This window comes from Otolemur garnettii, unplaced genomic scaffold (genome assembly GCF_000181295.1).
Source record: "Otolemur garnettii isolate 467f Iridium unplaced genomic scaffold, OtoGar3 scaffold00003, whole genome shotgun sequence".
Classification (NCBI taxonomy): domain Eukaryota; kingdom Metazoa; phylum Chordata; class Mammalia; order Primates; family Galagidae; genus Otolemur; species Otolemur garnettii.
Window position 1 is genome coordinate 29,738,575 of NW_003852398.1, and position 13,070 is coordinate 29,751,644.

Here is a 13,070-nt window from a genome sequence, read left to right on the forward strand (position 1 = left end):
TAAACCATTATATTTAGCTATTGATTCAACTATCTCAATGCTACAAAGACCACTTAGTGAATTATAAGAACAAGGAAATAAAATTCCAGTATCATACTACTGGTACTGGTCTTACTATTCAATTACACAGTTACAATGTGATTTAAGAAAAAGACCAGTAGAGTAAGAACAATATAAACAATACAGTAGAGAGAGGGAGTCATGAAAAAAATTATATTCTCAGAATATTAATAGAAAATCTATTGTATTTAACCCTTACTTTAGAGATTTCTGCTTCCATGGCCTAGTTAGTAATTGATTTTGCACTTTTTATATTGGTTGACAAAGTTTCACTTTACCAATTTCCTGGTTTACATTTTTTCTAACTTAGTTATGGTAAAAAAACAAATGCATAATTTAGAGAGTTAAAATTTTACAATCAAAATAAAATAAAGCTAAATATATTAAGTTTATTTAGATGTCAGGTCTATTTAATTACTTTTTTAAAATTAACACATTCTGGGCACAACTCTTATCATTTAATAAAGAAAAAGACTAAAGAAATGTAAAGTACCGGAACTGCGGGAGACTAAAGTCACCACACAGAGAGATACCAATTCTTTCCTCACTAGGGAATCCCATAATATTTTGCGTGTCAGTGATTGACAGCTGTCACTGAACTGATTGACAGGCCGCACAGCACAAAACTGTAAAGTCTATCCACTTGTTACAAAACAGAATACATAAAATAGTTACAAATATATTCAATTTGTATAAACGCAATCATACAATTATAAATCACTTGTTTACTTGGTTTTCTTTAATCAAATAGGTTATTCTAAAAGGGAAAAGTAGCAAACAATTCATTAACATGATTCTAATTCAACATATAAAACTATGTAGTAGAACCCGATTTTACACATTCCCACTAAAAAGCATAATCCTTGTTTTAAAAGAAATTTTGACAGTGAAATAAATAACTCTGGAAAAAATTACTTTGAAGCCCAATAAATCAGATAATCAGAAAGTTTCAGGAATTTCAGACCAAGGTTGTTTTACCTAATACAGTTAATGTTTTAAATGACAAGAGGATTCTTCCCAATAAGAGCAGTATTACTTCGTAGACATTTCTTAATAGAATTTGTAATATTGTAACTTTCTGAAATAAAAGGCAATTTTTAAATGTCAAGAATGATTAGGCTCCAGAGACTATTCTTCTACATTCACAAAGCAGACCAGGACACGAAGGAGAGTGGTTGCATGTTTTAATGGCTCACACCCCTCCGGTGTCATCTCCCTCCTAGTCTGCCTCCCCAGTGGTGAGCGCCTCTCCACTCCTGCACTGCTATCAAATGACATTTGGAATTCATTAATCTTTAATGGCTAACCTTTAATTCTGATAAGCAATAATTTATATGTAAGATATGCTTAGAAAGTAACTAAAATGCTATCTTTTAGAGGGTAAAAAAGATAAAGAACCTCTTTGAAATTCAAATGTTACCACCTATAAAGAATCTTGAAATCTTGGCAGGCACCACTGAGCAGGCAGTCCTAACAAACAGTTTTGAGTCTACCAGAAATCTTAACAGAATTTAATGTAAAACTAAATAGCTTAGTGAAGCTACTAAAATAAACATGGAACTGAGAGAATACATACATATATACAATTGTAAAAGTTAACTTAAAAGAACAAAGCAGGTTCTATTATTTATGCCCACAAATAAAGTCAGAAACACAGCACCAACTTAATCTTTTCCCATTCACACATCAATCACACCACTGGAACTAAAACCATCTTACCTTCTCACCTCTGGTCTTCGAATCTTCTTTCTCTTTTTTCCTTGCAGCTGCCACAAATTCATTAAACAAGGCTTCTCGGTCTTTCATCTTTTCAATTGCTTTGAATCTTGAATCTTTAGCATGCTTGGCTGCAAATTCACTAAAAGTAGCTCTGTAACAAAAAAGCAAGTGTGCTAATTTTGGTGGAGATATTTCTACTTGCACAACAGTATAGCAGAAAATACGATTTTTCCAGCAAAAGAAATGCTGGGTCCCAACACCTACCTTAACAGCGAACAATGACAGAAAGGAGTAAAAAATGGCTAAAGAGTGAACATATGATTAGCAATTTGTGTGCTATCAGCACAAAATTAGGGGGACATACATTTATTATTAAAAACACAGGACATTAGAAAGTAAAGAATTTATGTGTTTGAAGAGACTTAAGGGCTCTATCTCTACCCTAAGATGAAGCAGAGCCCTGCTTTCAGTCATAATGGAATAACTCATATTGGATTAACTTTTTACATAAACAACTATAAAATGAACAAAGTATACAAGGCAACTGACTTCAAGAAGTAGACGACAGACAAGAGCATGACACAAGCCATCATTGCCCTTGACCTTGGGACAGCTGGAGGCCAAGTAGAGCACAGTAGTCCAAAAGAGCTAGAGGCAGCAAAAATCAGAGCTTAGGTACTTCAACAGCAGAGAAGGAAGCTATACAAGCTATAAAGAGAGGATGTCTCAAAAAAGTCCCATTTCAGGAATCCTCACAAGTCCACATCATGGCCAAGCTGACCAATAATAGGGGAAAGAAAATCACTCCCCATACCAATCCGCTATGGGATTAAGAGAGAAAAAGATTAATCATTTCTGCCCTCATATTCATCTAAAATAAATTGGAAAAAAAAAAGAGTGAAAAAGATAACATATTCATAAGTGTTAGGTGACATATAGTATAAAGCAAACAAACCCACAAAAAATCCACAAGGAAAATGGGAGTTGGGAGGCTGAGAGAACCACATTCTACTTTCAGAGATCCATAATAAGAAAGCATAATAACATCAAGCCTAAAATTAAGGTCGCAGCCACTAAGTGAACTGTCTGCTAAAATAAAAATCCCCATTCTTCAGCAGACGATAACAGACTACAGAGTTTCCAAATGTTATCCATAGTGTCCAATATTCAATCAAAAATCATGAAACAAAGGAACATGTGATCCATAGGGAAAAAACTAACTAAAAGTCAATAGAAACTGAACCCAAGACTCTGCCCAGATGTTGCTAAGTAGGCAATTACCTTAAAACAACTATTAAAACTATGCTGAAAGATTTTTAAAAAATAGATTCAAAGAACTGAAAACATAGTTTTTTTTGAGAAAGAATCTCACTCCACCACCCTAGGAAGAGTGCCATAGCATCATCATAGTTCACAGCAACCTCAAACTCATAGGTTCCAGCAATCCTCTTGCCTGTTACAAACATGCACACACCACAGCACCTGGCTAGTTTATCTATTTCTAGTAGAGATGAGGTCTCGTTCAGGCTGGTCTCGAACTCCTGAGCTCAGGTGATCCACCCACCTCAACCTCCAAAATAAGATTACAGGCATGAGTCACCAAACCTGGCCTGAAAACATGGTTTTAAAATGAACGCACAGATAGGGAATTTCAGCAAAGACAGAAAACACAAAAAAGAATCTAAAACTAACTAAAAGGTATAATTACCTGGATAGGCTTAACAGGAGAGTAGACATAATAGACTAAGAGTCAATTATATGAAATTAGATCAATAACAATTATCTAATGACAAGAGGAGACAGAAGAAAGACTGGGGTGAGGGGAACAGTCTCAGGAAAATGTAAAATAGTGTATTAAATACTTTAATATGTGTAATTAGAATCCAAAAAAAGAGAAGAATAAATAAGGGCTGAAAACTATACTAGCCAAAAACTCCCTGTATTTGATGAAAATCACTAATTTATAGACCAAAAAGCTCAGCAAACTCTAAGCAAGTTAAATAAAAAAAAGGAAGCCTATGAGGACTAATGAACAGACATACAAAGAAAAGGTATTTCGTGTATGTTTGGTAAGTAAATTAATATTTGACATTTCCACTTTATATATATGGTAAAAATTGACTCATAATTAACACTTCCATATATACCATGCTTTAAAGAAAAACTAAAGCTTATTTTTCCTTTTAAAATCTATTTCACAATTTCAACAACAAAAAACTAACCACATTCTCCTATCTGTTAAAACAAAGATTCTGTTATAGCTTTAATTATTAAAAAAAAAAAAATTGACTATGGCTTGGCGCTTGTAGCTCAGTGAGTAGGGCACCGACCTCATACAATGAAGGTGGCAGGTTCGAGCCCGGCTGGGGCCTGCTAAACAACAATGACAACTGCAACCAAAAAAATAGCTGGGCGTTGTGGCAGGCGCTTGTAGTCCCAGCTCCTTGTAAGGCTGAGGCAAGAGAATCACTTAAGCCCAAGAGTTTGAGGTTGCTGTGAGCTGGGACACCATAGCACTCTACCAAGGGTGACATAGTGAGACTCTGTCAAATAAATAAATAAATAAATAAATACATGGCTAGTTACCTTCAGGAATTAGAATTTAAAACATCAACTGAAGGTTAAAACTATCACAGCTAGCATCTGTTATTTTTAAGTTTTGCAGGGCAAAATCAGATTTTACTAATGTTTTGTATATAACTAATATCACTCACAATACCAAATTTCATTTTTTGCAGCTGTTTTTTTTTTTTTTTTTTGCAGTTTTTGGCTAGGGCTGGGTTTGAAACTGCCACCTCCAGTATATGGGGCTGGCACCCTACTCCTTTGAGCCATAGGCACTGCCTGAATTCAACAGTTTTAACAACATAATTATCTTAGGAACTTGGTTTAAACAATAGATATGTAACCATAAAGAAATTTTAAGGTAAAATAAACAATGTATGTTCCAGAAAGGGGACCACATGTTCTCGACTCTATTTTCTTTTCATGACAAATTAAGCACCTTTCTTTATAATTTTAAGATAAAAAAGCAAGCATAGGTTGAGCATCCCAAATCCAAAAATCTTAAAATCCAAAATGTTCCAAAATCTACAACTTTTTAAGCACCAATAAGACACTCAATTCAGATTTAACAATTTGAGATGCTCAATCAGGAAGTACAATGCAAGCATTCAAAAAAAAAAGAAAATTCCAAAATCTAAAACACTGCCGGTCCCAAGCATTTCAGGTAAGGGATATTCAATCTGCATTACTAAGATTAAAAACCAAACTTTCAAAAATGTAAAATCAATTTGTAAAACTGTAATCAGCAAAATATTTTATTTTAATATTTTTTAGCATAACAGATTAAAATAAAGTTGTACCATTAGGTCTCCATGGAAATGTGGTGTTTTTTCATTCCCTGGAGTCATTGTTTTTCTTTCTGATGCCTGGACTAGAGTATAGTGGCATCATTATAGCTCACTGCAATCTCAAACTTCTGGGCTCAAGTAATCTTCCTGCCTTAGCCTCTCAAGCAGCTGGGACTACAGGCATGCACCACCATGCCAGGCTAGTTTTTCTGAGACCTGGGCATTGTGGCGGGCACCTGTAGTCCCAGCTACTCAGGAGGCTGAGGCAAGAGAATTGCACCTGGGATTCCAATGAAAAATGTTAAGAACAAAGATTAGAAAGTCAGAAACTAGCCCAGCATGGTGGCTCACACCTGTAATCCTAGGACTCTGGGAGGCAGAGGCAGGATTATGACTTAAGCTCAAGAAGATCAAGACCAGCCCCGTTAAGAGCGAGACCCCATCACTACTAAAAACAGACAGGTTAGCTGGGCATGGTAGCATGCACCTGTAGTGCCTGATACTTTGGAGGCTGAGGCAGAAGGACACTGGATTTCAGAAGTCAGAGGCCGCAGTGAGCTATGAGTGAGACACCACTGCACTCTAGCCAGGAGACAGAGCAAGACTCTGTCTTAAAAAAATAAAATAATATAATATAAAAAGACAGAAACCAATAATCAATATATATATGTATAATATTTTTATTTTTTTTAAACTGATCTTAAGAGAAATATACAACTTTGATATTTGATAGAAATGAACAAACATACCTTGGATTAAATTTTGCTTCTTCCATCATTTTTTTGAAATCTTCCTTGGCTTGCATTATTTTGTTTTTCTTTTCCCTGCGCTCTTCCTCTGCCCTGGTCTTTACATATTGATCAAACACCTATTAAAAAAATATACCAATGTGACAAGTTAGGCTTCCATATAGGTAATTTAACCATTGATTTAATATTTTTGATCTATTTTTTAAAAAGTTAAACTAATGCATTTGATCAAATTATAATAGAAAAGTATACTAGTTATGGATAATTATATGCAGGTTATATATAGCACATCTCACTTTAAAGCTTAATTGAAATATTACACAAGCACACAGCTCTCTGCTTTGGCTTCCCAAATAAAAGAAAATAACAAATGCCTCGAATTGCCCTTTCTGTTGTGACAATTGTATCTTGCTCTGTAAACCTTTACCTTTCTGTTATTCTGTAAACCTATCTCTCTCCTTCTCAATAAGCTTTGTTTCACATTTGCATTACTTTGAGGTATCTGGTCATTCTTCAGCCAAGAGTACCCCAAGAAGTTTTTTAAAAGCCTCTGATTTTTCCCCCTTATTACAAATTAAACACATGATTATAAAAACATTTCAAGCAATTTAGAAATGTTTAAGAAAAATCAGTCTTCCCAAATTCCTTCTAGAAAGAAACATCAATGGTACGAAATCCACAGTTTATTTCTTGCTTAAGACATAATTATTTTTCACCAAAATGTGATTATGCTTTATATCTATTCTGTTTTTCCCCCACTTAATAATATATACTTAAGATGATGAAGTGAAATAAACAACTACTGCTCATCTTCTTTAAATCCTAATAAAATGATACTAGAGGAATTTCTAGTTTAACGGGTCTGCATAAAAAGGAACAGGTAAGAGAATGGCTTCAGAATCAACAGTGAACATCAGTAGCAGGGTGCTTTTAACTAGCCAAATAATTTTTTTAAAGGTATAGTAAAGTGCTTTTTCTCAAATACATTAGGCCTCAAATCAACTTCCCTTGCATGCTCCTCAAAAAGCTACAAAAAGGAAAGAATGCATCAGAAAGAGTAAACCAAGGAAGGAAAGACTTAGTTGGGACTAAGAACAGGTGACTTTGCACGCGCCCTGGAAAAAAAGATGAAGGAAATCCCCAGGATGGGTTCTAGCAAAAATGCTTCAGGATGATAAATGTACTGGGGCAGAAGTGTAATACTTTCCCTAATATACCACATACATTACTATGGGGCTCTTTAAGTATAAGCACATTTCTATAAAAAGTAAAACTAAAAAATGTTTTTTCTAAAATACCTCAGACATCACTCCAGGTCAGTGTGTTTGTGTGTCTATGCACCTCTACAGTCTTTACAAATTATACAGAAAATACAGTATTCCCTCTACAATCTACCATTTCCTTTCTAAGATTTCAGTTACTCACAGTATAATACAGTAAGATACTATTTTTGTTGATGTTGTTGCGGTTGTTTTAGCTGGCCAGGGCCAGGTTCAAACCTGCCACCCCTGGTGTACGTGGCTGGCACCATAACCACCGTGCTACAGGCACTGAGTCAATATAGCAACATACTTTAAGATGGCAAGACCATGTTCAACTTTTATTACAGTATATCATTAGAATCGTTCTGTTATGATTGTTACTGTCATAAATCTGCATCAAATTTATAAATCAAACTTTTATCATAGGTATGTATGTATAGGAAAAAACATTGTACTGTATTCTATAGGGTTCAGTACTATCCTCACTTCTAGGCATCCACGGGGGACCTTGCAATGTGTCCCCCATGGATAAGGGTTAAGTACTACTGTTATCTATAATTACCTCATCAGCTCCCTGCTAGACATACAGGTCCCTATCAATACCTGATAAATACAGCATTGCAGTAAATCATACACAAGAATCTGCATGCAGAAGGGATCATTGTTTCCAACTCCTTTTTCAGTATACACTTTCTTACTCAGTATTAAATGATATATAAAATCCAGGAGAACTTCTATTAACTGTCTTTTGGGAAGCTAGAAAGAACTTTATATCCCCTCCTTTGAGATGTCCCAAACCAAAGTTAGGAATCACTCTCTGAGACAAACATTTCATAGAAAGAAGGAGTTCTGTTATTCTTTTTTTCTTTCTAATTAACTATGCTATGCTTCCCAATAAATACACTGGGCTTTAAGCTCCCTATTTTAAGCAGTTATTTTCTTAGAACTTTAACTCATGGACAAAATATTTTAACAAATACTATAAACGTGTGAGTTTCAAGAACAAGTCCTAATTACGTTCATATTTATAGGTATAAGCAAAAATACACATTAAAAAAGACCATAACCATAAAACCCTTTAATATGCCATCCTTCAAGGCAGCTTCTGAGGTCCTGGTTATGTTCCATTTTTTGATCAAGATAATTATACAATATGCTAATTTTATGAATTTCACTTTTCTGTATATTTTCTATGTATATTTTAATATACATATTTTAAAACTAGGTATATTTTTCTTCAAAATGTTAAGTTTACTAGAAGTGTGGATCTCTGTTACTTGATTCTTACATCAATTTAATCTGCAATTTGACACCGATTCAGTTCTGAGTGGACAATGCTGAGCAACCATATTGATAATGGATTACCACACTGTAATGTTATCAATATCCAAAAGCTCTGAGTAATATATATGCAAATGTTTCTTTTGTTTTTTATTAGAGTTCATGAGCAGGGCTTTTAAAAAATATTTTGAATAAACTAAAAATAATTGTATATATTCATGGGATATATAGTGATATTTCAATACATACAGTGTATAATGATCAGATCAGGATAATGATCATCTCAAACATTTATCATTTGTGCTGCGAATACCCTCCTGGCTATTTCAAACTATGTATTATTGTTAACCATAGGCATTTTATAGCTCCACAGAACAATAGAAGTTATTCCTCATTTGGCTGTAACTGTGTACCCTTTAACAAACCTCTCCTACGCCTGCCCTTCGGAGCCTCTACTGTCCTGCTCTATCTTTTACTCAATCGATGAGATCAACCTTTTCGGTTTCCACACAGCAATGAGAAGAGGTAGTGTTTAATTTTCTATTCCTGGCTTACTTCTCTTAACATAATGTCTTCTCTATTTCCATCCATATTGCCATGAGTGGCAGGATTTCATTCTTTATTGTGGCTGAGGAGTATTCCACTATGCACATAAACCACATTTTCTGTTGTTGGACACCTAGGTGGATTCTATACCGTGGCTTTCTGAATAGTGCTGCAGTAAACAAGGGGGTGTAGATATCTCTTCAATATAATGATTTCCCTTCCTTCTTATAAATGCTCAGTGGTGGGATTACTGGATTATATAGTTCTATTTGTAGTTTTCTGAGGAACCTCCATAATCTCCCTCGTGGCTGTACTCACATTCCTACCAACCTGACCTGCATTTGTTATTGTCTTTTTACCAACAGCCATCCAAACTGAAGTAGATGATACCTCAGTATGGTTTTGATTTGCATTTCCCCGATAATTAGTATTGTTGAGCATTTCTTCATATATCTGTTGGCCATTTCAATGTTTTCTGAGAAACGTCTGTTGAGATCGCTTGCCCATTTTTAAATCAGATTGTTTTGCTACTGAGATATTTGAGTTCCTTAAATATTCTGGATATTAATCCCTTTTTTGATAAGAAGTTTGCAAATATTTTCTCCCATTCTGTGGGATTCTTTTCGTTCTTGTTGATTTTCCCTGACTGTCCAGAAGCTTTTCAGTTTGATATAATCCCAATTGTTTATTTTTGCTTTTGTTACCTTTGCTTGAGGGCTTATTCATAAAATCTTTTTCCAGACCAATGAATGTTCTGAAGTGTTTCTATGATTCCTCTAGTAGTTTTATCATTTCAGGTACTACATTTAAGTCTTTGAGCTATTTTGTTTTTTATATAGGGTGAGAGGTGGGGTTCTAGTTTTACTCTTTTGTACATGGAGATCCAGTTTTCCCAGCACCACTTATTAAAGAGACTGCCCTCCCTCAATTAGTATTCTTGGCACCTTTGTCAAAATTCAACTGGCTGTAGACATCAAAATTAATTTCTGGGTTCTCTATTCCATTCATTCATGTGTCAGTTTTTATGCTAGTACTATGCTATATTCTGATTATTATAGTTTTGCGGCATATTTTGAGGTCTGCTATTATGGTGCCTCCAGCTTTTTTCTTTTTACTCAGGATTGCTTTGGCCATTTGAAGTCCTTTGTGGTTCCATAATAATTTTTAAGATATTTGTCTCTATTTCTGTGAAAAATTATCACTGGTATTTTGTTAGAGACTACACTGAATCTGCAGATTGCATTGGGCAGTACTGTCACTTAAAAAGTAATAATTCTTCCAACCCACAAGCACAAGATGTCCATTTGCATTCTCTTCAATTTCATTCATGAGTGTTTCCTTGTAGAAGTCTTCTACCTCCCTAGTTAAATTGTTCTTAGGTTTTCTTATTTTTTGCTAAGTGCTATTTTTTGCTAAAATAATAGAATAATAGGTTTTGCTATTTTTTGCTAGTTTTTATTTTCAGCTAGTTTTGTTGTTTAAGAAACCCTGCTGACTTTTTATATTAATTTTATATCCTGCAAATTTACTGAGTTTATCAGTTCTAGGAGTTTTGGGATAGAGAATTTAGGCTTTACTATGTATTAGAGCTGGGACAATTTGAATTCCTCCTCTCAAATTTGGATGTCCTTTATTTTTCTTACCTAATTTCACTGGACTTCTGGTACTATGTTGAACAAGAGTAGTAAAAGTAGGCATCCTTGTCTTGCTCTAGCTTCTAAAGGAAAAGTTTTTGTAATGTGTATTTTGAAATAAGAGACAACTTATCTTAAAGTGTTAGCATTAACTACTACCTACATCAGAGCCTATGTAAGCAGGAAATAGTCTGGGTTTTTTTGGAAAACGCTATGCAGTGAAATTAAGTCAATAAATAAAAATATTTATGATCCTTTAAGTCAATTCTTATCAAAATGGTAAAGAATATAAGTTAAAATTTATAGTTAATATTATATCAAATTTACATCTTTTATAATAACTAGAGAAAGACAGAAAGGAAATGTAATTTTAGATTGTAAGGTATTTCCAATGTTGTTAGCATTTTTAAAATTAAAGTACAATTTTCAAATATAAAATTCATTACAAAGTGCAAATATATAACCTAGCACTCTTCTGATTTTTCCTTGATTTTATATTCCTATACAAATAATAAAACCAAATAGTCAAAAAAATATTTTTTTAATGTCAAATGTTCCCCTTCCTCTCTGGTCTTATATTTCAGTTGTAAGAAGAAAATTCTATGTAAAAGGCATGGGAACTTTTAGGTAGAGTTTTTATATAAAATAGAATAACAGAATAATACTTTCTCTTTTTAAGTGTAATTCTATTAAGGACATACAACCATTACCTTATAGAATGTTTCAAAATTAGGAAGAACTGTAGTTCTCAATATATTACTTATAATTTTACTCAAACAGAAATTCTAACACTCAATGCCAAGATTAGTCTTCGAGATATTTAGATTAGGCATTATCCAGGTAGTACCTATCCTAATAGAATTTATATTTCACAAGAAGAGAAGCCAGGTTGACAAACAACATAGTTTTAGAGAATTAAAGCTTTCAGTACTTATGAACAAAGCAAAGGAGGTAAATAGATAATATTTAGATAGATTGATCAGAAGGCACCTGGAAAAGTACCTTAATGAAATGATGGAGATGGCTATGCTAATATCTGAAGGAAGAACATTCCAGACAAAGGCAATGGCAAACATCAGAATAAAACTGGTTTGTTAAAGTAGTATCAAGGCCAGTGTGGCTGCAATGAATGAATGTTAAAGAAGTGCTTCGAAAGGTATATAAAGCAGTCGCAACCAGGTTTTCCAAATTCCTATCTCCCTGCCAGAGCCACCACTAGGATGGCTTCCTAAAACCCTGACGAACCAGAGGAGATGCTGCCCAGGGGCCCACGGACAAAAGGATATAGCAGGAGCTTATTACCCTCATGATGTCTGGCAACAAAGGAATTTCTGCCTTTCTTTAATCAGACCACCTTTCAAATAGGCAGGGATTACCCATGGAATAGCTGGCATAGTATATGAAGACCTAAAGTATAAGCTTTCCTTAGAGTTCCCCAGTGGTTACCCTTATAATATACCCACAATGAAGGTCCTCATGCCCCACTACAACCCCAATGTGGACATCCAGCGTAACAGCTGTATGGACATCCTGAAGGACAATTAGCCTGCCCAATACGATGTCAGGACCATCCTACTTTTTGTTCAGAACCTGCTAGGAGAACCTTGTATCAATAGCCATTTGAACACACATGCTTAAGTACCTGCAAGAGGGCAGCACAGCACCTATTGCTCAGTGGTTAGGGCGCCAGCCCCATATACCAAGGGTGGCAGGTTCAAACCTGCCCCTGGCCAAACTGCAACAAAAAAATAGCCAGGCGTTGTGACGAGTGCCTGTAGTCTCAGCTGCTCAGGAGGCTAAAGCAAGAAAATCGCCTAAGCCCAGGAGCTGGAGGTTACTATGAGCCTTGATGCCACAGCACTCTACCACAGGCGATAAAAGTGAGATTCTGTCTCTACAAAAAAAAAGTACCTGCAAGAAACCCACTCAAAGCAGGTATCCAGCCAGGTGCCCTGACCCAGGCTACCCAGCCTCTCCCTGTGTTGTCTTTTTACTTTTTCCTTCAATGGTCTTGTCCTTTCCTTGATTTCTGTATAGGACTCTGTATCTTGGGGCTGTGGTATTATTTTTGTTGTTGTTGTTTTTAATTTAGGCTCTGGTTGAGCCCTTGTGATGTATATTAAATACATTCTGGTTGTATTTGTTTTAAAAAAATAAAAAAGGTATATAGGCATGCATATATGTAGAATGTTAGAGACCATGAAAAAAGTTTCAATTTTATCCTAAATGAAATAAACAATGAACAGTTTTTAGCAAGGGAACACTGACATAATTTAAACTTCAAAATTAGTCCAGCTGTTGAATGGGAAAGAAACGTGACTAAAGAGGTGCAAGCACAGAAAGGAGACGGATTATTAGGAGCTTCACATCACATGAGGTGATCATAGTGACATAAATCAGGCTGTTAGTGGAGGAACTAACAAATAAGAAGTTAGATTTAGAAAAGTTTTTTTTTTTTTTTTTTTT

At 34.8% G+C, this 13,070-nt stretch overlaps 1 protein-coding gene across 3 annotated transcripts in view; it reads right to left on the reverse strand.

The window, feature by feature from the left end:
• The window catches only part of TCERG1 (transcription elongation regulator 1), a 68,894-nt gene that overhangs the window by 13,715 nt on the left and 42,109 nt on the right, over positions 1-13,070 (reverse strand). For all 3 annotated transcript variants that reach the window (XR_002774401.1, XM_023515606.1, XM_023515602.1), the window contains 2 exons: positions 5,882-6,000; positions 1,780-1,930 (listed from right to left, as the gene is read on the reverse strand). Coding sequence is in view for 2 of the 3 variants with exons in the window: in XM_023515606.1 (XP_023371374.1) it covers positions 1,780-1,930; positions 5,882-6,000 (270 nt within the window). In the remaining variant the exon portion in view is untranslated. The remainder of the gene's footprint in view (positions 1-1,779; positions 1,931-5,881; positions 6,001-13,070) is intronic.